Source organism: Aulostomus chinensis, chromosome 21 (assembly GCF_037954235.1).
Source record: "Aulostomus chinensis isolate RoL2024-O1b breed Wild chromosome 21, RoL_Achi_v1.0, whole genome shotgun sequence".
In the NCBI taxonomy this organism is placed as follows: Eukaryota; Metazoa; Chordata; class Actinopteri; order Syngnathiformes; family Aulostomidae; genus Aulostomus; species Aulostomus chinensis.
The window spans coordinates 23,651,222-23,674,857 of record NC_141340.1 but is presented as its reverse complement, the minus strand read 5'-3'; the positions used below and the strand labels follow the sequence as shown (position 1 = coordinate 23,674,857).

The following is a 23,636-nucleotide window of genomic DNA, read 5'->3' as shown; positions in this document are numbered from 1 at the left end:
AATAAACTGCTTGAGCAATGTCTCGCTGACACATGCCTCCTCCCCCGCATCCATGCTGACCTCACTTAAACACTTGAAAGATCTGTAACAAATCAAAGCTGGAAGAATGACGTCCCAATTTGGACGCTCCAAGTTTCTATCATCACATGTGCGCAGCATCAGTTAAAGCTGGTTCTTCGATATGCAGCCAGGGAACCATGGCAACACCATGATGTGCATCATTGTCTCTACAGTCATTTGGATGCTAAGGTGAACATTCCAGTGCTGTTTCGCTGCTACTGCTGGTTTGGTAACTGGGCAGAAAAAAAAATCCTTTTAGCTGTGAATTCCCTCTTGTGCCCCGAAAGCCATCAATAACAGTGGCGAAGCCCCGGCACTGCTTCCTGGAGCTGAGCGGGGCTTCTCTACAGGAACGTTCAGCTTTTAGCGTGCGGACGCCAGCATAAAGCAGATGTCAGTAAAGTGGTCCCTCGGTAAACTGGGCTGAGGATCACTAATGGAAGTGGTTACCTCACCAAGAAAATGGACCACTTTGCCAGGGTACTCCATTTATACAGAGACAGCAGTGGAGGACTGCCCCCCCCCCCAACCCCCAACCTGCATGTGGTTCTAAAAGACCTGAGAGGAAGTTCTCAGCATGCCGTGTTCCTGTTGAACCTTTGACATCTGAGGGATATTCAGCCATGACTGCACTTATAACATCAGTTTACCTTTTCTCTCCCCTCAACTTGGAATCTGACTGTGGATCCATCCAGCTCACCAGTGGACAAATAAAAGAGCTGATTTCAGTCCTCTTCACAATTACAAGGCTTTAATTCATTGTTGGAATGGCACTTCTAACATGAAAAATGGATGATATCTTGTTGGTTTTCTGGCGTGAGCCTGCAGCACCATGGCCCGAGTGACACTTGACACTGTCAGGTGTCACAATGTCGTGACACAATTATTGTGGCCAGAAGAATTCACAGCAACTGTAGTATCATGCTATTTATGGAAAACTGAACAAAATAATTAATCTTCTGGTCTCCTGTGTGTCCTCAGTTTAACTCGGTTCTCAGTTCAGGATCAGTTCTGAGGTTGGGTGTTACCCAGAAACCTGTCCTTCACTATTTTTCCAAGCCGGGACCATGGGATGTATGGTCTGATGCTGCTGCCTTCCTTCTCTGCAGTGATGTGGGAGAAGAATTTCCACCAGTCTGCAGTCCATTAGTCCACCATTTTGGACCTGGAACCATCCATCCACCTGCAATCTAGGGAGGACCATGTGACCAGCCATCTCCTTCCACATGCCTTTCCAGCTGCATGTTCGTTTTCATAGACCAGTGAGATGCACAGAGAGTTTCAATGGGATTGGGGGGTTGGTAATGACCCTCAGACCCGAAACACTCTCAGGCCTGACTATCCTCAGCCCCTGAACTACCCTCAGCCCCTGAACTTCCCTCAGACCCTGAACTACCCTCAGACCATGAACCAGCCTCAGGATCTGACTTTCCTCAGGCCCTGTCCTTCTCTAATGACATCATGTTTAGTTCCATTTCTCTAAATTCTCAATGGCGAGCAGTGCTGTGGCTCATTGAATCGGCAGGTTGGTGCTCTGTCACAGTTGGCACCTCCAAGAAGGTATTTTACATTGTACATTCTGAGCAGCGCAGCTGCTGACAGCAGGTTAGTGCGCATTGCTAAACTACAACAAGAGTTGGATGAAATCACAAGAGGAGTCTTACCCCTTGAAGGCCAGGTGCAATGCTGCAGGCATGTCTGCAGGTGTCTGCGTCACCATGGCTAAATAAGAGTTTGGAAAATTTGGGTTTATATTCCTTGAGGGCTTGAATTTATGAGTATTGCTACTCTCTTTATAATCAGCTTCAATAGTAATCAGCTAGATGGTGCAACCAACATGCCAGTCCTTTAAGGAGCTCCAGAGGACTCGTGTGTTGGACACAGCAGACCTAACCAGTTGCTGTGTTTCATGATCTGAGCCACATTCCAGGTGAGTTGCTTGTGTTCAATGGTCCTCTGCAGGTCAACAAGACACTGCCCCAAAATTTTAGACACAGATTTAAAATTGTCAAAATTGAACCCTCATGTGGTTATTGGTAATCTACTGCAGGCCCCCGGTGGTCTGAACCATCCATGGAGCAACATGAGAGCAGGACCAGGCAACATTGATGACACATTCAATTTACTGCTGAAACAACTTGTTTCTAAATTGTCTGATAAAGATCTCTGTCAGAAGCTTAAAGAAGAGGCATGTTTTTCCTTGAGCGTTTATGACTAGTCTTGATAGTTGCTGCTAATCTACAGCTGTGGACAAAACCTTCAGGACCACCCTTGAAGTCATTCCTGTAACTCTTGGGGAACAGTTTACTACATACTACATACTATTACTAATAGTACCAATACCACTACAGTATGAGCAAGATGAAACAGAGAACACATGCGAGGAGTAAAGCGAATACAGCTGATGTACAGGTAGGCGGTATTACCTGCTTGGCATTGCTGCCTGTCGCACCCCCTCCGGTGCCCATGAGTCAGCTGCAGGGTCGTCAGCTAGGAACCACCATTCATCAACGTTTCACTCTTTTAATCACTTGAACGTCTCCTGGTGGCGAAGCAGTGACAAGGACGTATCCCTGTCACCCCCTGCAGTTGATGGGTGTTGTTGGTGTTAGTTGTTATTTCCCCAGCTCCTGTCCTTCCTCCTCAGCCAGAGCCAAAAGTTGCCCTTCTCAGCCTCCTCTGCCAGGTCTTTGGTGGCCTTCCTCAGCTTCCCTCCAGGCACTGCTGTGTCCCTCAAGAGGCGCGTTGTTGATAGCCCCACGTACCTTCAGCAGCCAACCTCCACTGGGTAGATGGTGGTCTTCCAGCCGGCATCCCGGCACTCAGCGGCCAGCTCCGAGTACTTGGCCTTCTTACGCTCAAAGGCGGCCTCTATCCCTTCTTCTGATGGGACTGTCAGCTCGATGAGGTGCACCGCTCTTGCTTTGGTGGACCACACCACGATGTCTGGGCGGAGAGATGTTGTTGTGATCTCCGTGGGGAACCTTAATTGTTTGTTGAGGTCCACCCTCATGTCCCACTCCTGGCCAAGGGAAAAAGGCCTTGATGTCTCTCTGGGCCTGATGTAACTATGTCCATACCCTTCCATGACGAAGCTGGTGTGGTTCTCTGCCGGTGGTGGTTCTGTGCTGCTCTGTCGACGCCCCTCCAGCACCTCAGCCAGTTTCCTCAGGACTTGGTCGTGGCGCCATCTGTAGCACCCCTGGGAAAGTGCGACCTTGCAGCCTGACAGGATGTGTTGGAGGCTTGCATTGGGAGCACTGCAGAGAGAGCAACATTCCTCATTCCCGAACCACTGGTGGAGGTTTCGAGGACAGGGAAGCGTGTCATAAGTTGGGTGAATAAGGAAGCTCATCCTTGCCTGTGGAATCTTCCACAGATCAGACCAACTGATGTTCCGGTTGACGACTCCCTCCCAGGTCGTCCAGCCTCCTTGTCGGCCCTGCGACATGGCCTTGATCTTGTAGCGCTCTTCCTCTATCCTCGACACCTCTGCCACCACCATCTTCTTCCTCTCCTTGCGGCTTGCCTTGGACCAGAACCGTGGCGCTTTTCCCCATCCTAGTCCTGCTCTTCCCACCTGGACTCTGCCCATGATCTCCTGCTGTTGCAGCCTGCTGACAGCTTGGTCAACCTTGGTTTGGGCATTCCATTTCTGGCCAGTGGGGACCTTGACGTCGGTGTTCCTCACTGCCTTATCAGTGGACTCTCTTAGCTCGAGAACCAGCCTGGTCTTCTCTTGCATGTAACCCAGACTGATGGACTGTAATGGGAGCTGCAGTGCTTTCTTTCCAAAAAGGCCTGTTTCAGAAAGGCACCGTGGCAATCCCAGCCATTTTCTGATGAATGAGTTGGCTTTTCCATCCATCTTACTCACAGCGGATGAGGGGATCTCACTCACTTTCAGGGGCCACATCACCCTCCTGAAGAGTGTGAACTGGTAGCACCAAACCTTGTACTTCCCAGGGAGTTGGCTCTGGTCAATCTTCAACAGGCCGTCCGTGAGCTGTTTCATGTAGGACCTCCCCATCTGTTTGTCTGACAGCTCTGCGGTGTACTGCCTCCCCAGGCTTCTGATGGGTTGCTCCGACAGGGGGGGGGGATTTTCTCTCCCCCAACAATGAAGATGCTGTTGTCGTTTCTGACTCCCCTTCTGAGCGACAGGCTATGGGACTTTGAGGATTTGATCTTCATTCTGGCCCATGACATTAACTCGTCCAGCATTCCCAGCAGTCGGGATGTACATGCTGCTGTCTGAAGGAGGCTGGTTACGTCGTCCATATAGCTCCTCAATGAGGGTAACCTCAGACCGGATGGTAGTTTGATTCCTCCAACCATTTCTCTTGCTCCGATGAGGATTATCTCAAAGGCTGCCACAAAGAGGATTGGGGAAATGGCACAACCCATTGCAATTCCCACTTCCAAATGCTGCCACCCGGTGGTGAAGTCTTGGAGGGCAAAGCACATCTGCAGGTCACTGAAGTAGAGCGCTACCAGGTTCTTAATGCAGGGAGGCATGTGGAAGAACTCCAAGGCATAGTTGATAAGCTGATGTGGAACCGATCCATATGCATTGGCGAGGTCAAGCCACACGATGTGCAGGTCAATCTTCTCCCCTTGGCCTTTTGGATCTGGTCCCAGATCATCATAGAGTGCTCTACGCACCCTGGGAAACCTGTGACACCTGCTTTCTGGCAGCTGGTGTCGATGTAGCCATTCTCTAGCAGGTAGTTGGTCATCCTTCTGGCCAGCACTGAGAAGAAGATTTTCCCCTCTACATTCAGCAGGGCGATGTTTCTGAATTGGCCAATGTCCTTAGAATTTGCTTCCTTTGGGATGAAGACCGCTACGCCCCTTTGCCACTCTGATGGAATGAGCTGCTTCTTCCAGACCGTTCTCATTAGGTACCATAACACCTCCAGTACCTTGGGGCAGTTCTTGTAAAGCTTGTAGGGGACTCTGTTTGAGCCTGGTGCTGACGAGGACCTTGCTTTCTTTACGGCTTGCCTGACTTCGCTGAGCTTGGGGGCATGATGTTAACTCAGTCATTGGTGGCATAGGGTGAGGCACCACCCTGGTGTTCCTAGGGGGACGTTTCTCAACTCGTCGCTGTACTGCCTTTTGACGTGCTGTTCCAATTGCTCCCTGGTGATTTCAAGCTTTCCGGACTTGTTCTCCTCCAACAGTTGCCTGGCGTGCCTAAAGGGATCCTTGAAGAAACTGGCTCGCTCCCTCTGCTTCCGTTTGTTCCGCTTGCAGATGCGTTCCACTCTGCGGAGTCTGGAAAGCCTTTGCCTGACCTCATCCCACAGGACTTTCAGACCTTCTCTCTCTGCATGGGGAGCCTTCCTCCAGTTCTTACGGAGTTGCCGGTGTCTTTGCACAAGCTGGGCGAGCTCCCTTTCCCTCCTCCCCCTTTCTCTTGGGGCAGTCCTCTGCTTGGAGGTGACTTTGCCAAACCTGTCTTTGCAGGTCTGGTATATTATGTCCCCAAACAGGTTGAGCTTGGCTTCAGCACATCCTTGTAGCTTTTCCTCCAGGATCTTGACTAGATCTGTATCCAAAGTGCGCCATGCCTCTGCTTTGTTTGCCTTTGGCCATTTGAGCTTGTTCCTTCTAGCTGGCTTCTTGGTCTGTGCTTGTGGCTCTGCACTGTGTGGGATGGTGGGGGTTGGGTGTTGGTGCTCACAAGGGAGCTCCGGCTCCGCCAAAGGGCCTTCTTCCTTTGTCTCTACTGTGCCCTCAGTGACATTGGGTCCATTAGCACTTAGTTTTTTTCCCCGGCCTCTGGTCCCTCTTGTCTTACCCGCTGCCGCGGTGCAAGGTCGCTGTTGGCCCTTCTGCTGACACCCTGTCTTACCCTGGTGGATTCGCAGTCCCCTGTATGTGGTCACCTTCTCCCATCTGCATGCACACTTTCAGAGGATCTTCTCCTCATTGACTGGAGTTCTGACGTTGTCATTATCCATTTCCATCGTCATCATTAAGGTGTAGACTTTTTTCCTTATTCTTGATTGTAATGTAAACACCAGGAGGAGGAGATCTGGTGCGTTAATAATTCTAAATATAAAGCACATTATCTGTATATTGTTTAAAGCTATCCTGAATAAATTATACTTGGAAATAATGTACCAATGATGATAACTCTTAGGTTTGTTTGTTTTTTTGTCCAGTACCTCCAATATTTGTTTATAAAGTGATTTAATTGGTCTAAAGATAATAACACCAGTTTCAGACAGGCTTGTCAGATAGCAGAAGACTCAAATGCAGAATTACAGGACAGAGACTGGGTTAGGGCAGAACAGAGACCTTACTAAAGGATTCAGGCAAATCAGAGTACACGCCAATCCGGAAATCTGAGCAAACTGCCAAAAAACACAACAGAGCAGATGAGTGAGTGCAGGAGAGTGGGGATTAAGAGGAGCAGGAAAACTTCTGTCCATGACATAGCTGCAGTGAGATGAAGGTCTTATAATCCTAAAATTAAATATCCAAATCTATCTTAACAAATTTGATTTTTTTTTAATCTAATGCAGGATCGAATATTATGGCAATATACTTAAAATAATCTAAAACTGTTGTGTGTTTCACATTTATTGTGACATTGGGGTGAGTAGTAATATGGGACCTCATGGAATAATACATGAAGACAGTTTTACTACTGCTCCCATCGATATACGGTACCTCTCCAACGAACTGGTGGGAGGACGGCCTCCAAAGCCTCCACTTCGATGACGGTGGCTCCCGCTGGGATTCGCTGGATGGAGAAGGGAAGCGCGTTGGTTCGCTACAGTCTGGTGTCAGGCTGCTGGCTGGCTCGATGCGATGCTCTTCTCACGCACAAGGTGGCTTCTCTCGGCTGGTCAGGATGGAGATGCGAGGCTCACGGGAGGTCAACAGTCTAGTGACCATGAGCCACAAACGATGATGAGTTACAGAAATAGAAAATCAAGAATTTAACTGCTACACAGAGTGATGCGTTCACAAGCTAAAAAATGAGAGGCACGTTCAACTCTGTGTACCAAAAAAGCTTTACTAAAAGAAAGGTTGTTGCAAGAAAAGAAAAGAAGTTCTATGTAAAGTTAAGTTTGCTGTGTAGAATATCTCCCGAGCATGAACTTGTCAAGCCGAGAGCAACTCCATGCCCGGCAGATAGATCATCTAGACAAGTCAGAATCAGGAACACACCAGGAAAAGAAAACAAAGAGATTAACAACTACAGACAGTTAAATATTCTTATCATGTCCATTCACAAACGTGTGTGTGTGTGTGTGTGTGTGTGTGTGTGTGTGTGTGTGTGTGTGTGTGTGTGTGTGTGTGTGTGTGTGTGTGTGTGAGATTGAAGTTATGCAAGGAATTCTGTGTTAGAGGTTTCGGTTACAAGGTGGCATCACTTGATACAGAGTCCAGGTTTCATGTATGAAGGTTGATAGATTCCTACTCTTGTACTTCATTGACCGTGACACAGAACTTCTTGATCATATGAACATTCTAATTGACGTAAGCAGTTGAATGCTGGAATGTTTAAACACACAGACATTTCAAGAAAGCGGGAGCATCTTCACATGTTCAGACAATGCATCCCCAGTTCGTAATCTTGGGTCTCTTCTGCAAGGCGCAGATGTTTCTTGCATCCTGTGGGGAGTAGAGTTCCCAGTGAGGTGAGGAACCCCCTTTCTCTGATCTTCCTGGCCAGGGTCTCTGGTACCTGATTGAATGGTGGTTCCTCTTGTTGATCAAGGGTGACCACCATCTGGATAGTTACAAATGGCTTGATGTCGTTAAAAAGTAAGTGGAAGTAGAAGTTCTTGGTTCATGTAAGGCTTAATTGTCATTATAAACGGCCAGAGAGGGGAAGTTCCATCTTATCTTTTTAGGTATGGTGATCTGGAGGATTCACTCCAGACACCCTGAGGAGTGTGATGAAGGAAAAGGGGGCTAGTGCACTACATAAGAGTAGCGGCATGTCTTCTCCTCTGTTTGGGTCATCCGTTGTAACTTTGGATGGCTTTCAACTGGTGAGAGCGGACTGGAGCGCGAGGAAGAGCAGTAAGAGGAGAGGTGGGGGACTGGCGATGTACGTGAATGAGAGATGGTGTAACCCAGGACACATCACTGTGAAGGAGCAGCGCTGTACCAAAGACATTGATCTGCTAGCGGTTAGCGTTCGGCCATACCACCTGGCTCAGGAGTTTTCACATGCTATTGTGTTGACTGTCTACATCCTGCCCTCAGCCGATGCTACGGCAGCCTGCAAGGACATTCACACCACTGTCTCTCAGCTGCACATCCACAGTCCCTTGTCATTATCTCTGGGGATTTCAACCATGCCTCGCTCTCCACCACCATCCCCAACTTCACCCACTATGTTGACTGCCACACAAGGGACAATAAAACCTTGGACTTGCTGTTTGCCAACACAAAGGAGGCTTACAGCTCATCACTGCTCCCCCCACTTGGCCACGAAGATCACAACCTGGTCATCCTTCATCCCACCTACACCCCCACGCTGAAGAGGAAACCCCCCCCCCCCCCCCACACACACACACACACACACACCGAGAAGGTGATAAAGATGTGGTCTGAGGACTGCAGTGAGGCCCTAAGAGACTGCTTTGAATGCACAGACTGGCAGGAACTCTGCAGGCCCCATGGTGAGGACATTGACGCCCTCACCCACTGCATAACGGACTACATTAATTTCTGCGTGAAGAACACCGTGCCAACCAAGAAGGTGCAGTGTTTCTCCAACACTAAACCGTGGGTGAACCCGGAGCTGAAGGCCCTGCTGAATGAGAAGAAGAGGGCTTTCAGATCTGGAAACAAAGAGGAGCTGAGAAGGGAGCGAAAGGATCTTAAACATAAGATTCGGGGGGGCAAGGAGAGTTTCAGGAGGAAGATGGAGGAACAGCTTCAGCAGAGCAAAGTCCGAGAAGTCTGGAGGAACATGAACAAAATCTCTGGCCACTTTGAGGACAATGGAGGAGCCACAGCCTCTGCTGACCAGGGGTAGGCTAACCCCCTGAACCTGTTTTTCAACAGATTAGACTCAGGTCCACTTAACACCTCCCCCACCCCCCAGCTTCCATCAACCCCCCTCCGCATGCTCCCCTCTCCTGGTGCAATGTTATCGCTACCTGCATTCTCCTCACACCAACTTGTTTCATCCCCATCCACCCATTCACACACATATCCACCCACAACAAAGCCAGCCAAATCCCCTCCCCCAGCCCATCATCTGCCTCACAGCTGATCAGGTGAAGAGTCAGCTCAGGAGGACGAAGACCAGGAAGGCAGCAGGTCCGGATGGAATCAGCCCCAGACTGCTCAGGGACTGTGCAGACCAGCTCTGTTTGGTGGTCCTGCACATCTACAACCTGAGCCTGGGTCTGGAGGGGGTTCCTGAACTGTGGAAGACTTCCTGCATGGTTCCAGTGCCAAAGATCACCCACCCCAGGGAGCCAAACCACTTCAGACCTGTGGCCCTGACTTCGCAACTGATGAAGGCCATGGAGAGGCTCATCCTGCACCATCTCCACCCACTGGTTAACTCAGCGCTGGTCCCCCTGCAGTTTGCCTACCGGCCCAGCATCGGGGTGGATGACGCAGTCATCTACCTGCTACACCGATCCCTCTCTCACCTGGAGCAGGTGGGGAGCACTGCGAGGGTCATGTTCTTTGACTTCTCCAGTGCCTTCAACACCATCCAGCCTGCACTGCTGAGAGGGAAGCTGGAGTGGACGAGCAGCTGACCACATGGACCATTGACTACCTCACCAAAAGACCACAGTACGTGAGGCTCCAGAACTGTGTGTCTGATGTGGAGGTCTGCTGCATGGGGCAAGCACATCCTGCAACGGTAGCCACCAGAACCTTCCTTTACCAGCAGGAAGGTGGAGCAGATCCAGGATCAGTGGGGACGGAGAGAGAGCAGGAGAGCAGGACAGAGACAAAGACAGAGAATGGAGGAAGACAGAGAGACAGAAGGAAAGAGAGGGACAGAGATAAAGAGAGAGAGAAAGGAGGAGAGACTGATGGACAGAGACAAAGACAGAGAATGGAGGAAGACAGAGAGACAGAAGGAAAGAGAGGGACAGATAAAGAGAGAGACAGGAGGAGAGACTGATGGACAGATGGGGACGTGAGCAGGTGGAGCTACAGGTGGCAGCTGGAGCCTCTTCAGGTCTGGAGCCTCCTCCAGCAGCACCAGGATCTGGGATGAGGGGAGAAGAAGAGGAGTTAGTAACACGTATGAGGACAGGAGGAGAGAGAAGCCCAGTGCATCATGGGAGATCCCAGCAGTCTGAACCTATAGCAGCAGATCTAAGGGCCAGCCTAAGCAGTCCTGACTATAAGCCTGATCAACAAGGAGGTCTTAAGTCTGCTCTTAAACCTAGAGAGGGGGTCTGGGTCCTGGACTAAAACTGGGAGACGGTTCCACAGGAGGGGAGCCTGATAGCTGAAGGCTCTGGCTCCCATTCTACTGTTAGAACTCTAGGAACCAGCAGGAACCCTGCATGCTGGGAGTGAAGGGTTCTAGCTGGATCATAGGGGACTAGGAGCTCTGTCAGGGATGAAGGAGCCTGATTGTTAAGGACTTTAATGGGAGAAGAAGAATTTTAAATTCTATTCTGAATCTGACAGGGAGCCATGCAGAGTCTTTATGGGCTGTTCAGGAGGACCACCTCCACACCCTTCAAAGAATCCTGCAACACTTGCAGGAGAAAAGACCACGGGAGAACTTGTGAAAGAGAACTCCTAGGTTCCTTGGGTTCCTAGGTTGCTGGGGGCCAGGGTGGTGCCATCCAGGGTACCTGTCTCATCAGGTCAGGTGGTTCTCATGTGTTTGGGCCCAGCACAAGAACTTCAGTTTATCAGAGTTTAATAAAGGAAATGATGGTCCTCCATGTTTCCTGTCCTTCAGACAGGCCTCCAGTTCAGTCAGCTGGTTTGTTCCATGTGGATCATTGATGAGTTCAGCTGAGTGTCGTCTGCATAGCAGTGAACATTCATGGAGTGTTTCCTGATCATGTGACCTCGAGGAAGCAGGTACAGGGTGAAGAGGACTGGTCCAAGCACAGACCCTTGTGGAACACCTGAACTGACTGGAGCGGTCTCAGAGGAACCATCATTAACTGGAACCAACTGAGATGGACCTAGTAAATGTGACCTGAACCAGTTTAGTGTGGTTTCTTTCATACCAGTGACAGGTTCCAGTCTCTGTAGAAGGATATGGTGGTCAATGGTATCAAAGTTGCACTGAGATCTAATCAGACCAGCACATAGACCAGTCCCTCATCTGGTACCAGTAGGGGGTCACTGGTATCTTTGACTAGTTCTGTTTCTGTGCTAGGATGAACCTGGAACCTGACTGAATCCTCCAATCAGCTGTTGCTGTGGAGAAGTCCCAGAGCTGTTTAGCAACTGCTTTCTCCAGAACCTTGGAGAGAAAAGGAAGATGTGATGTTGGTCTGTAGTTGGTAGAACTTCTGGATCCAGGCTTGTTTTTGAGGAGGGTCTAATTACTGCTACTTTAAAGGACTGAGGGACGGAACCAGATACCAGCGCCACATTGATCATATCTAAGAGGGAGGGGCTAACGAGGGGAGAGAGTCTTGGAGCAGCTTAGTTGGGATGGGGTCTAGGAGACAGGTGGAGGTTTAGAGGAGGACATTATTGAACTGAGCTCATGAAGGCTGACGGGAGAAAAACTATCCAAGTGTGTGTCTGGTCCCCCTGCTGCCTCTAAGGTTCTGGGTTCTAGGGGCCATGTTGTCAGCTGATGGCAGCAGGAGAAGAAGTTTCTCTCTAATCAGGAGAATTTTGTCATTAAAGAAGTCCATGAACTCTTTGCTGCTCAGGGAAACAGGACTACTTGGTTCAGTAGAGCTGTGGCTCTCTGTCAGTCTGGCTCCAGTACTGAAGGGGAACTTGGGTTGTTCTTGTGTTCCTCTATTAGTACTGAGTAGTAGGCTGTTCTCATTCTTCTTTCTTAAGGTGTGTTCACACCGAACGCGACGCAAATTTTCACATCGCGTTCGGTGTGAATTTGATCACTGGATCATTTGTTTTTATTTGCTTCATTGGTGCGAACTTTTTCCTCTGCGAGGAGAATTTATTTCCACCATTTCTTTCCATCACCAACCATGGCTGACCAAACAACCGTTGCTGGCTTGTATCTGTTGTGGGAGTCCCAGATACTATGGAAGACCAAATGCCGCTGTATCCGGATACATGACACAATCCGGAGGAGCACACAGCTGGGTGACTTTCACCGCCTCCTCCAGGGACTGCACCTGAACGACGCCTGTTTCCAGCGGTACTTCAGTCTGACGAGGGCCCAGTTCGATGACCTGTTAGCGAAGATCGGTGCCAGGATATCATGGATGGACACCAACTACAGGTGCCAGGACCATTGACGTGACTTCACTGATGCCAAGGGAATCTCAACTCTAATAGGCTCTCTTGACACAACGTCATGGGAATTTGTTGCACAAGTTGAAAATATTCAAATAGTCACGTTAATCATGTATTCGCGTCGCCCAGCGAGTATACACATGAATTGACGTGTAATCGCCTCTCTTCATAGACTTTACATGTAAACTTGTCGCGCGTAAAATTTACGTCACATTCGGTGTGGACACACCCCTCCTGGTTACATTCACTACCATGTACCTCGCACCACTGGCAGAGGAGGAGGAGCTGCAATCTATCAGTCAAATTTGCTCATTAACCCTCCACCTAATTGTTCATTAACTCATTTGAGAGCCTGACTGTCAGCTTCTCCCTCCCAGACTGGAAAGCAGAGAAACCACTCTTACTTGCTGGGGTGTACCGTCCTCCTGCACCTTATTCTGAGTTCTTAGAAGAACTCCCTGACTTTCTGTCTAACTTGGCATTGAACTCAGACAAAGTCATTCTAGTGGGTGACTTTAACATCCATGTGGACGTCAATGATGATCGTCTGGCCACTGCGTTTAAGTCGCTTCTTGATTCTGTTGGCTTCTGTCAGAGGGTAAACAAACCCACTCACACTTTTAATCACATCCTTGATTTAGGATGATTTATGGAATAGAAGCTGACCGCATCATAGTTCTTCCTCAGAACCCCGTCTTGTCTGATCACTCCTTAACCACATTTGAATTTACTTCTAATTTACTTCTACAAATTATATCCTACCTGGGAAAAAGTCCCGCTTCAGTAGATGTCTATCTGACACTGCTGTTTCTAGATTTAGGAGTTTATTCCAGCAGAGCTTGCTGCCACATCTTGTAGTGATATAATGGGCAGTTATGCTGATTTCACCCCCACCCAGGTGGACTATCTTGTGGACAGCACTGCAGCAGCACTCCTTGGGACACTTGATGCCGTAGCTCCCCTGAAAAAGAAGGTTATCAACCAGAAAAGAATAGTTCCCTGGTACAGCCCAGAGCTGCGTGCCTTGAAACAGAAGACCAGACAACTGGAAAGGAAGACACATTCCAGCCAGCACGAGGAAGTCCGCCAAGCCTGGAAGGAGAGTTTATTAATATATAAAAAGAAGTCCGTAATGCTAGAAGCGCTTACTACTCGTCCCTGATAGACAAGAATAAGAACCACCCCAGGTTCCTCTTCAACACTGTGGGCAGGCTCACCAAGAACCATAGTGCTGTTGAGCCATGCATCCCCCCAACTCTCAGCAGTAACGACATCCTATCTTTCTTTACTGAAAAGATTGTGAACATCAGAACAAAGATTGCCAGTAATGGAGGACAGACTACAGTCCCCATAGAAGCCCCTCCCAGACTTGGTGCTCACTTGGACAGCTTCTCCCCATCGACCTGTCAGAATTAACTTCTACAGTCACTTCCTCCAAGTCAGCCACTTGTCTTCTGGATCCCATCCCGACAAGCCTGCTTAAGGATGCCTTCCCTCTCGTCAACACTTCTATATTAAACCAAATTAATCTTTCCTTAGTCACAGGTTATGAGCCACAGGCCTTTAAGGTGGCTGTCATCAACCCTTTACTTAAAAACCTTCTCTTGACCCAGATGTGTTAGCCAACTATAGGCCAATATCCAACCTCCCCTACATCTCCAAGATCCTTGAGAAGGTTGTCCTGGAGCAGCTACATGAACATCTGCACAGCAACGAGCTCTTTGAAGCCTTTCAGTCTGGATTCAGGGAACACCATAGCACTGAACCAGCACTGGTCAGAGTCTCTACTGATCTTCTTACAGCTTCAGACAGAGGTCTTGTCTCTGTCCTTTTGGACCTCAGCGCTGCATTTGACACCATCGACCACAGCATCCTGCTACAGAGACTAGACCATGAAATTGGGATTGAGGACCTGCCCTAAAATGGTTTAAGTCCTACTTATTAGACAGGTTTCAGTTTGTTCATGTTAATAATGACCATTCTGAGTATAGCAGAGTTACATATGGTGGACCACAGGGTTCAGTTTTAGGACCGATTCTCTTCACTCTTTACATGCTCCCATTAGGTGACATAATCCAGAAGCACTCAATCAACTTCCACTGTTATGAGGATGACACACAACTCTACTGGTCGATGGAGTCAGATGACACAAGCCAGCTTACTAATCTGCAAGACTGCCTGAAAGACATGAAATCCTGGATGTCCTCTAACTTCTTAATGCTAAATTCAGATCAAACTGAGGTCATCATGTTTGGACCTGAACCCCTCAGAGACACCTCTCTAACCAGATCACTACTCTAGATGGCATCACCCTGACCCTGAGGACAACTGCAAGGAACCTTGGAGTCATTTTTGACCAGGACCTTTCCTTCAGCTCCCACATAAAGCATGTGACCAGGACCGCCTTCTTCCACCTGCAGTATCACTAAGATCAGGAACATCCTTTCCCAGAGTGATGCTGAAAAACTGGTGCATGCATTTGTCACTTCTAGGCTGGACCACTGCAACTCTCTCCTGTCAGGATGTCCCAACAACTCTCTAAAGAGTCTCCAGCTGGTCCAGAACGCTGCAGCCAGGGTTCTGACAGGAGTTAGAAGAGAGAACACATCTCTCCACTTTAGCTTCTCTCCTTCCTGTAGGATCTAGAATCCACTTCAAAATCCTTCTGCTGACTCATCAGGCTCTCAATGATGAAGCTCCATCCTCTCTGAAAGAACTCATTAGTCCCTCCTGTCCCACCAGAGCACTCCGCTCCCAGATAGCAGGTCTGTTAGTGACTCCCAGTATCTCTAAAACAGACTGGGAGGTAGAGCCTTCAGGTACCGGTTCCTCTACTGTGGAACCAGCATCTCTCCATGGGTCAGAGAGGCAGACACTCTGACTACTTTTAAGTCCAGGCTTAAGACCCTCCTTTATGACAGAGCCTTCAGTCAGGACTGGTTCAGGTAGGTCTGAACCATTGATAGCTATGCTGCTACAGGCTGAGACTGCTGGGGGACACATCAGGTTCAACCCAGTCTCATGTCAAAACGTAAAAAGGCTCCGTTTGTCCACAGGTCAAAACCTATCAGTTCTACTATAAAGGCCTAAAAATTGTGAAATGGGTACAGTTTTTTCCCCTATTCTTTTCTATTGGAGCGCTGGTAGGCCTCTCAAAACAAAAACATGGCGGCCACTCCTGTCATTGTCGGAGGAAAGTTCCTTATTCCAAGAGAGTTTTGATTTAATAAAGCATTCTGATGACATTTCTAGCGAGAAATATGCATTTTGTTTTCATGATCTTCGCTCAGTTCTTGTGTATAATCTTTGGTTTGTTCGTTATTACCATGAATCCTTCACCTCTCAGAAGAGAGTCGTTACAGTGTCACGTTTCTGCTGTTGCTATGGTGGTTGCTAGGGATGCTACTAGCGTCATTCCAAGTTTTCTGCAGTAGTTATGGTTCAAACCACGGAAACCTAAATGGCGTTCATGTTGTTGTATTTTGTTGTTCCATTGCGTCGTTATCTAGTTGATGATATATATTTGTGGGATTGTTGACTACTAAAAATAATATAAAACATATTGGCCCAGGAATTACCATCAAAATATGAAATAGCTACGCTTGTTTGTTGTTGTTTGTGTGATTGTTGACTACAGCTGTTCAATAAAAATAATTACAAACATCAGCTTCCGGGGAAGTCCTCCCCCCCGTTCTCCTGTGAGAAAATCTGGAAGTTATCGCTCACTCCGAGGAAAAAAACAAACATTTGAATACTTTATCTTTTGATTAATAAGACAATCAACAAATTCATTTAATTTCTGGATGTTTATTCTACCAACAAAGTCTATTTGTAACCATGACAGATCTACCAATCAGCATTAAGAATAGAAACAATGATTCAAACTAATGGCGGTCTGCTGACGTCACATCCGTCACAGAGGCGAACTCCTGCACTCAGAGGTGGCCTTTCAGTTCCATCATGTCACGCTATATTTACAGATTTATTATTGAGTGGAACAAACCACACTGATGTCTGGGTTCATCAAGGGTATCATTAAAGAAATCCTAACTATCTGGCCAGTTAAATTGATCCTAACTGTTCTTCAGATGTTGTGCTGGTAATGTCATGTCATTTCTTTTCCAGTGTAACTTTTGTCGTTCTGATGTGTGTATTTTTACTGCTCCAACAAAGCTGTTCCTCTTCTGGGGGAAATCAATCATTCAGGCAATCACTAACTGAACAACAACTCCCAGTGTGGAGGGGGCCCATGTATGTACATGTGTACATCCCAGCATTACGCAGTATTTACAAAAAACACACACCTTGTAGTTTTGCAGTACTAAGAATGAACAAACTGCACCTTTCTTTCTGTGAACCTCTTGACTATTAACTCATTTGTGCAATTCACATGCAGCTGAAGTACGTTTGTTCCTACAAGTCAGCGTAGATGTGTGGAACATGGATGGCTGGTATCCAGCCCCAGTGAAGCTAGAGAATCAAACCTGTGACTCTGCCAGACATCAGTGAGGGAATCGCAGAGGCCCGGAGCTTCATCGGTACATCGGAACAGATCTGACGAGCTCTCAGGCAACACTTGGCAAACCTGCCATGGACACGTGTTATTTATGGAAATATGACGGATGATAATGAGCATGTAAATGTTTGGTTTCCTTCCAGCGCTACAGACTCGGCCCCCGTACAGACTTGTGTTTAAATCATCCCAATTAGTCAACCAACCCAGACGGCGTCTCTGGGGAGCGGGCTCCCTGCAGGGGGCCACATTAAATGAATCAGCCTGTGTTCTTCAAAAACAACAATTTTCTTCCTTTCAAAGTCTTTGATTCCTTCGTGAACAGATTTCCAGCCGATCCGAGTTTCATGGCTGCGTTTTCCACACCTCGGTGCCTCCATAGAGGCACGGAAACATTCATCTCTGCTGGAACATGTGAAACAATTTCTTTGTGTGTTCCGCTCATCACTCCAGTCCGATAGAATGATGGTGTCATGGCACTGCTGAAATCCTTTAAAGATTTTAACCTCCCAAAAGAAGCAGCATCTCTCCTGGTTTGTACAGTCGACCTTCACACATTTAAACCTCCAGCGTTGCTTCCAAAATGCCGGTGGGCCCCACGTACCCAGACGTGGAGGTGAGGCCTCGCCTGGTTTCACTGAGGAGGACTCTGATTAGTTCCAGTTACACCATGCCCCAAAACACACCTGTGACTCATTTACCCGCTTGTCACCGTCCTTCACTGTTACACCCCCCCCCCCAGGTCATGTGATGCAGACAGCATAACAGGACCCTCAGTGACACTGTCTCCCACAAGTCTTTATTTTGACTATTTTAAAAACAGGCGGCCCGGTGGAGCAGTGGTCCTCAGTGTGGCTCCCCATCAAGAAGGTTGAGGGTGGAGCCCCGGCTGCAGCACGGGGTCTTTCTGGGTGAGTCTCCATGTTCTCCCTGTTCCTGCTGGGTTCTCTCTGGTACTCCAGCTTCCTCCACAGTCCAAAGACATCAAGAGGGACCAGGTTAATCCAGACTCTAAATTGACCGTAGGTGTGGCTGGGAGAGCCAATGGTTGTCTGTCTCTATGTGTTGGCCCTGCCATGGACTGGTGACCTGTCCAGGGGGAAGGCTGCTGGGATAGGCTCCACCCCCACCACCCTCAACAGGAGAAGAGGGGAAACATGGAGGGATGATGGATGGATGGAGGGATGATGGATGGAGGGATGATGGATGGAGGGATGATGGAGGGATGGATGGATGGAGGGATGGATGGATGATAGAGGGATGATGGATAGATGATAGATGGATGGATGATGGATGGATGGATGGATGGATGGATGGATAGATGGATGGATGGATGGATGGATGGATGGATGGATAGATGTATGTATGTATGTATGTATGGATGGATGGAGGATGGATGGATGGATGGATGGATGGATGGATAGATGATGGATGGATGGATGGATGGATGGATGGATGGAGGATGGATGGATGGATGGATGGATGGATGGATGGATGGATGGATGGATGGATGATGGATGGATGGATGGATGGATTTATAGATGGATGGATGGATGGATGGATGGATGGATGGATGATGGATGGATGGATGGATGGATGGATGGATGGATGGATGGATGGACTTGCTGACATGAAAACCTGACATTTTTCTGACCTTCAGAAGAATAAAGTCACAGTCGAAGTGAGCCATGACCTGATGAAAATCTTTTCGTACGCGTGTTTCCAAGTCTTCTGTTAGACACAGTTCTGATTTATCAGCCAGAAGCAATGAAAGTGTTCCAGCATGGCAGAAAGGTTCAGGAACGTCTGACGTGAAGGGACTTTGAAGAGTGTCAACAGGAACGGGATGGAATATTCTAAGAGAAACACTTGAACTGTCTCACCTCATTGAAGCTCAACAGTTGTTGGCCGTGTAAACGTGGTCACTGACTTGTGTTTCTTTGCAGAATCTAAATGAGTCGACAGCGTTCATTAGACAACAAAATACTTTGATTCTCCATCAGGATTCGGAAGCAGCAGGAAATTGAAAATCAAGTCGCAGCATGTAACCTTTTAAAGAGCCGACTCTGCCTTTGATCAATCTCCTTCTCTAATATTCCCTTTGCAGCTTCATTAGCACAATGTATTCTTCATTTAATTCCTCACAGACGCCCCGGGAGAACGGAGAACCCCTCCGAGCCATAATAAAAGCACCCGAGCATGTGCCTGAAATAAACTTATTAACTAGTGCCAATTAGGCCAACATTTGTTTAGATTCTATTTCCGAGGAGACCTTGTTAAGGCGTCGCCAAACGAGCACAAAAACAAAAGTCCTTTCAACACGGTGGACAGCCAGAAACACTCAGAGAGCCACGGACGTATGAAGCGGCCTCACTCTGAAATATGTGGCCCTTAATGAGATATTTACCGTTGCCATGGTAGCATCAGCCCTCACCGACACTGATCATCGTCACAATCGTATCAGATTCCAAATAATGACTCAGTGTAGTATTCAGCCAACATCTCCATGCCTACAATACTTCACGTGTCCATCAACCAAAGACCCGGACATGTGGAACACATGTGCATGCACGCACACCCACAGACGCACACAACCTGCTGTCTGAGATCTAAACGGTAGTTGCCAAGTTACAGCTGTAACTGCGGTTCTCTGTGGTGACCTGCTGACCCCTGTCAGCTCACATCAACTGTTCATTCACTGTTGCTCAACTTTAGCTGACTGGTGGTTGGACAGTTATTGGGTCATCATGTGATGATCTCCCGAAACAGACAATCAATGATCAATACTTGGGATGCAGAAACACTCCATGCCTGTCATGTGACCAGGGTGGCTCCATGTTTGCAGGAGTGTGTCATACACCAAAGGTTTACCTCCCAGTTCTTATCTGGAATCAAACCTGTGATGCAATGGAACCCTGAAGGGGAGCCCCTGTGCTCCTGTGTCAGAGCCTGATGGACAATGTAAAGACATGGGACCTATGAAATGCATCATGATTTGTTGAAATATATGTGAGGGAGGGGCCAGAAAAACTGTATGTATGACTGCTACAGCCTTAAAACTCTGGTTCTGAATGACATACCTGGAAAACCTGAAGTGATCCGGCACATGTTCAAACTACTGTGATGCAAGGATTCTGACCTGGTTTCATTTTGGAGTGTCAGAGGTGCCTGTGACCAGGACGTGGTTCTGTTCCCAGGGTCTGGTTCTGTTCCCAGGGTCTGGTTCTGTTGCCAGAACCTAATCACTCTGTTGATCATTTTGACTACAGGATCACTGATGTGATTGGTCTGTTTTAATGCCCAGTAATCTGGAGCAAAACGTCTCAGCAGGAGGAAGAAAACACAGTCATGAAGGTCCAGACGATGAGCTGCATATGAGACTGTGCAGCGCTGCAGCTTTCACGTGTTGGCAAATCACATCCTTGTTTGGGAAGGTATCAGCCTGTGTGGATCACTGATAGATAACGACGCTGGCACCGTGCATCCAATTAGGAGAGCAGAGGAGTATTAAAATGTGATGGTATCAGCTGGCTGCGGTTTTCTCTTGTTGGCCTTGTCGGCACCTCAGCAGCAAAGAACATATCCTGACTGCAAGACTCAGGAAATTAATCTTGTTGTCCTTCCTCTCGCCGTAGTGATGGGAGAAACCAGAGATGAGATCATGGTGGTGAACTCACCTCTCCCGCTGATGTAAAACCGGTGGTGTTACATGGCCCCTCAGAGGCCACTGTAGGGCTCCCAGGCCACATGTCCTTCCTGCCAATATCAGCCTATTAAAATGAAAGATTTCACACAAATCGTGTACTGTACATAATCGTCAATTAGATGCCGGCGTGGAGATGGCACCTTTGCTAACCTCTGAGAGCCTGGAGCTGCCTCATTATTGGAGTGTGACTCAGACATGATCACAGGCATTGCTGGGCCGTAACGAACCACAGCTTCCTGAGTGTCCTGCCATGATGGCACATGAACTCAAGGTAGCATCTGGTGCTGCTGCACTGCCACCACGAAACATTGTTTATTTTCTAAACATAATAATGGAGCTTCAGGAGGCAGTGATGAGTGTGCCGGACAAGTTCCCCATACCACAACGTACATGCCACTAGTACTACAGGCTACACGCAACGAGCCACAGCCTACAAGCCACAATTACAAAAGCCTACACGTCAAATGAACCAAAGCGTAATGGCCACATATACCACAGTATAGACCACAGTGTACACACCACATGCACCACACCCTGCAGACCTCATGAACCACAGCCTACAGACCTCATGAACCACAGCCTACAAGCCACATGGACCACAGCCTACAAGCCACATGGACCACAACCTACAAGCCACATGGACCACGGCCTACAAGCCACATGGACCACAGCCTACAAGCCACATGCACCACACCCTACAGACCTCATGAACCACAGCCTACAGACCTCATGAACCACAGCCTACAAGCCACATGGACCACAACCTACAAGCCACATGGACCACGGCCTACAAGCCACATGGACCACAGCCTACAAGCCACATGCACCACACCCTACAGACCTCATGAACCACAGCCTACAGACCTCATGAACCACAGCCTACAAGCCACATGGACCACAGCCTACAAGCCACATGGACCACAGCCTACAAGCCACATGAACCATAACCTACAGGCCACATAAGCCACAGCGACACACCACATGGACGACAGCCTACAGAACCACATGAACCAGAGCCTACAGGCCACAGCAACCACGGCCTACACATCACATGAACAACAGCTTATATTCCACATGCATCACAGACTTCATCCCACACGTACCACAGCATTCATGCCTCATGAACTTCAGCCAACAGGCCACAGAAACAAGAACAGTTTACATTCCACATGAACCAGAGCCTACAGGCCACATGAACCAGAGCCTACATGCCACATAAATAACAGCTTACACGCCACATGCACCACAATCTGCACACAACATGAAACAATTCTACAATTCTACAATTTAATTTAGCAGACACTTTTGTCCAAAGCGACGTGACATGAAACAGCCTACATGCCACATGTACCACGGCCTTCAAGCCACACGTACACCAGCTTATAAACCTCATGTACCAGAGACTATATGCCACATGAACCACAGCCCACAGACCACATGCACTAAAACCTACTGGCAAACTTCAACTTCAGCCTACAGGCCACATGTACCAAAGCTGACACACCACATCAACCACAGCCTCAAGGCCAAAGTGACCAAAGCCTACATACCACATGACCCACAGACGACATGCCACATGAACAGCATCTTACATGCCACAAGTACCACAACCTACAGGACACATGAAACAGCCTACATGCCACACCAACCACAGCTCAGATGCCACATATACCACAGCGTACAGGACACATGAACCAAAGCCTACAAGCCACATGTACAGAAGCCTGAATGCCACATGTATCACAGCCAACACGCCTCATGAACAACAGCCTAAATGCCACATGATCCAAAGCCTACAGGCCACATATACCAAAGCCGACACACCACATGAAACACAGCTTACATGCCACATGCACCACAGCCTACAGGACACTTGAAACACAGCCTACAGGCCACATGAAACTCAGTTTACATGCCACATGCACCACAGCCGACAGGACACATGAACTACAGCCTACAGGCCACATTTACAAGAGCCAACATGCCACATGAACCATAGCCTACAGGTGACATGTACCAAAGCCGACACGCCACATGGACTAAAACCTACAGACCACATGAACCACAGCCTAAAGGTCATAGTAACCACAGCCTACACACCACATAAACCACATTCTAGGAGACACATGAACAACAGCTTCTATGCCGCATGCATCACAGCCTATATGCCACAAGTACCACAGCATTCACACCTCACGAACATTAGCCAATAGGCCACAGGAACAACAGCCTACATGCCACATAAACCACTGCCTACAGGTCACAAGAACAACAGTCTACACTTCAAATGAACCAAAGTCTAAAGGCCGCATACACCACAGAATATACCACAGTGTACACGCCACATGAGCCACAGCCTACATGCCACATGAACAACAGCTTACATGCCAAGGAGCAACCACCTACATGCCACAAGAACCAAAGCCTACAAGCCACATGAACGTCAGCATACAGGCCAAAGGAACCACAGCCTATAGGCCACATTTACCAGAGCCTACACACCACATGAACTTCAGCCTACATGCACATGCCACATGAACTAGAGCCATATGGACAGAAGGCTTCACGACACATGAACAACAGCTTTCATGCCACATGCATCACAACCTACATGCCACAAGTACCACGGCCTACAGGCCACATGTACAAAAACCTACATGCCACAAGTACCACAGCCTACAGGCCACATGTACAAAAACCTACAGGCCACAAGTACCACAGCCTACAGGCCACATGTACAAAAACCTACAGGCCACAAGTACCACAGCCTACAGGCCACATGTACAAAAACCTACAGGCCACAAGTACCACAGCCTACAGGCCACATGTACAAAAACCTACAGGCCACATGTTCAACAGCCTTCAGGCCACATGTACAAAAACCTACAGGCCACATGTTCAACAGCCTTCAGGCCACATGTACAAAAACCTACAGGCCAC

General features: G+C 48.3%; 1 protein-coding gene across 1 annotated transcript; it reads right to left on the bottom strand.

Annotated features, from left to right (window-relative positions):
* Positions 1-2,670: 2,670 nt before the first annotated feature.
* On the bottom strand, positions 2,671-4,075 carry LOC147242067 (uncharacterized). Its single transcript, XM_086191857.1, has one exon. The coding sequence runs from the start codon at positions 4,073-4,075 to the stop codon at positions 2,828-2,830; it is 1,248 nt and encodes a 415-aa protein (XP_086047983.1). The 3' UTR covers positions 2,671-2,827.
* Between the last annotated feature and the right edge of the window lie 19,561 nt (positions 4,076-23,636).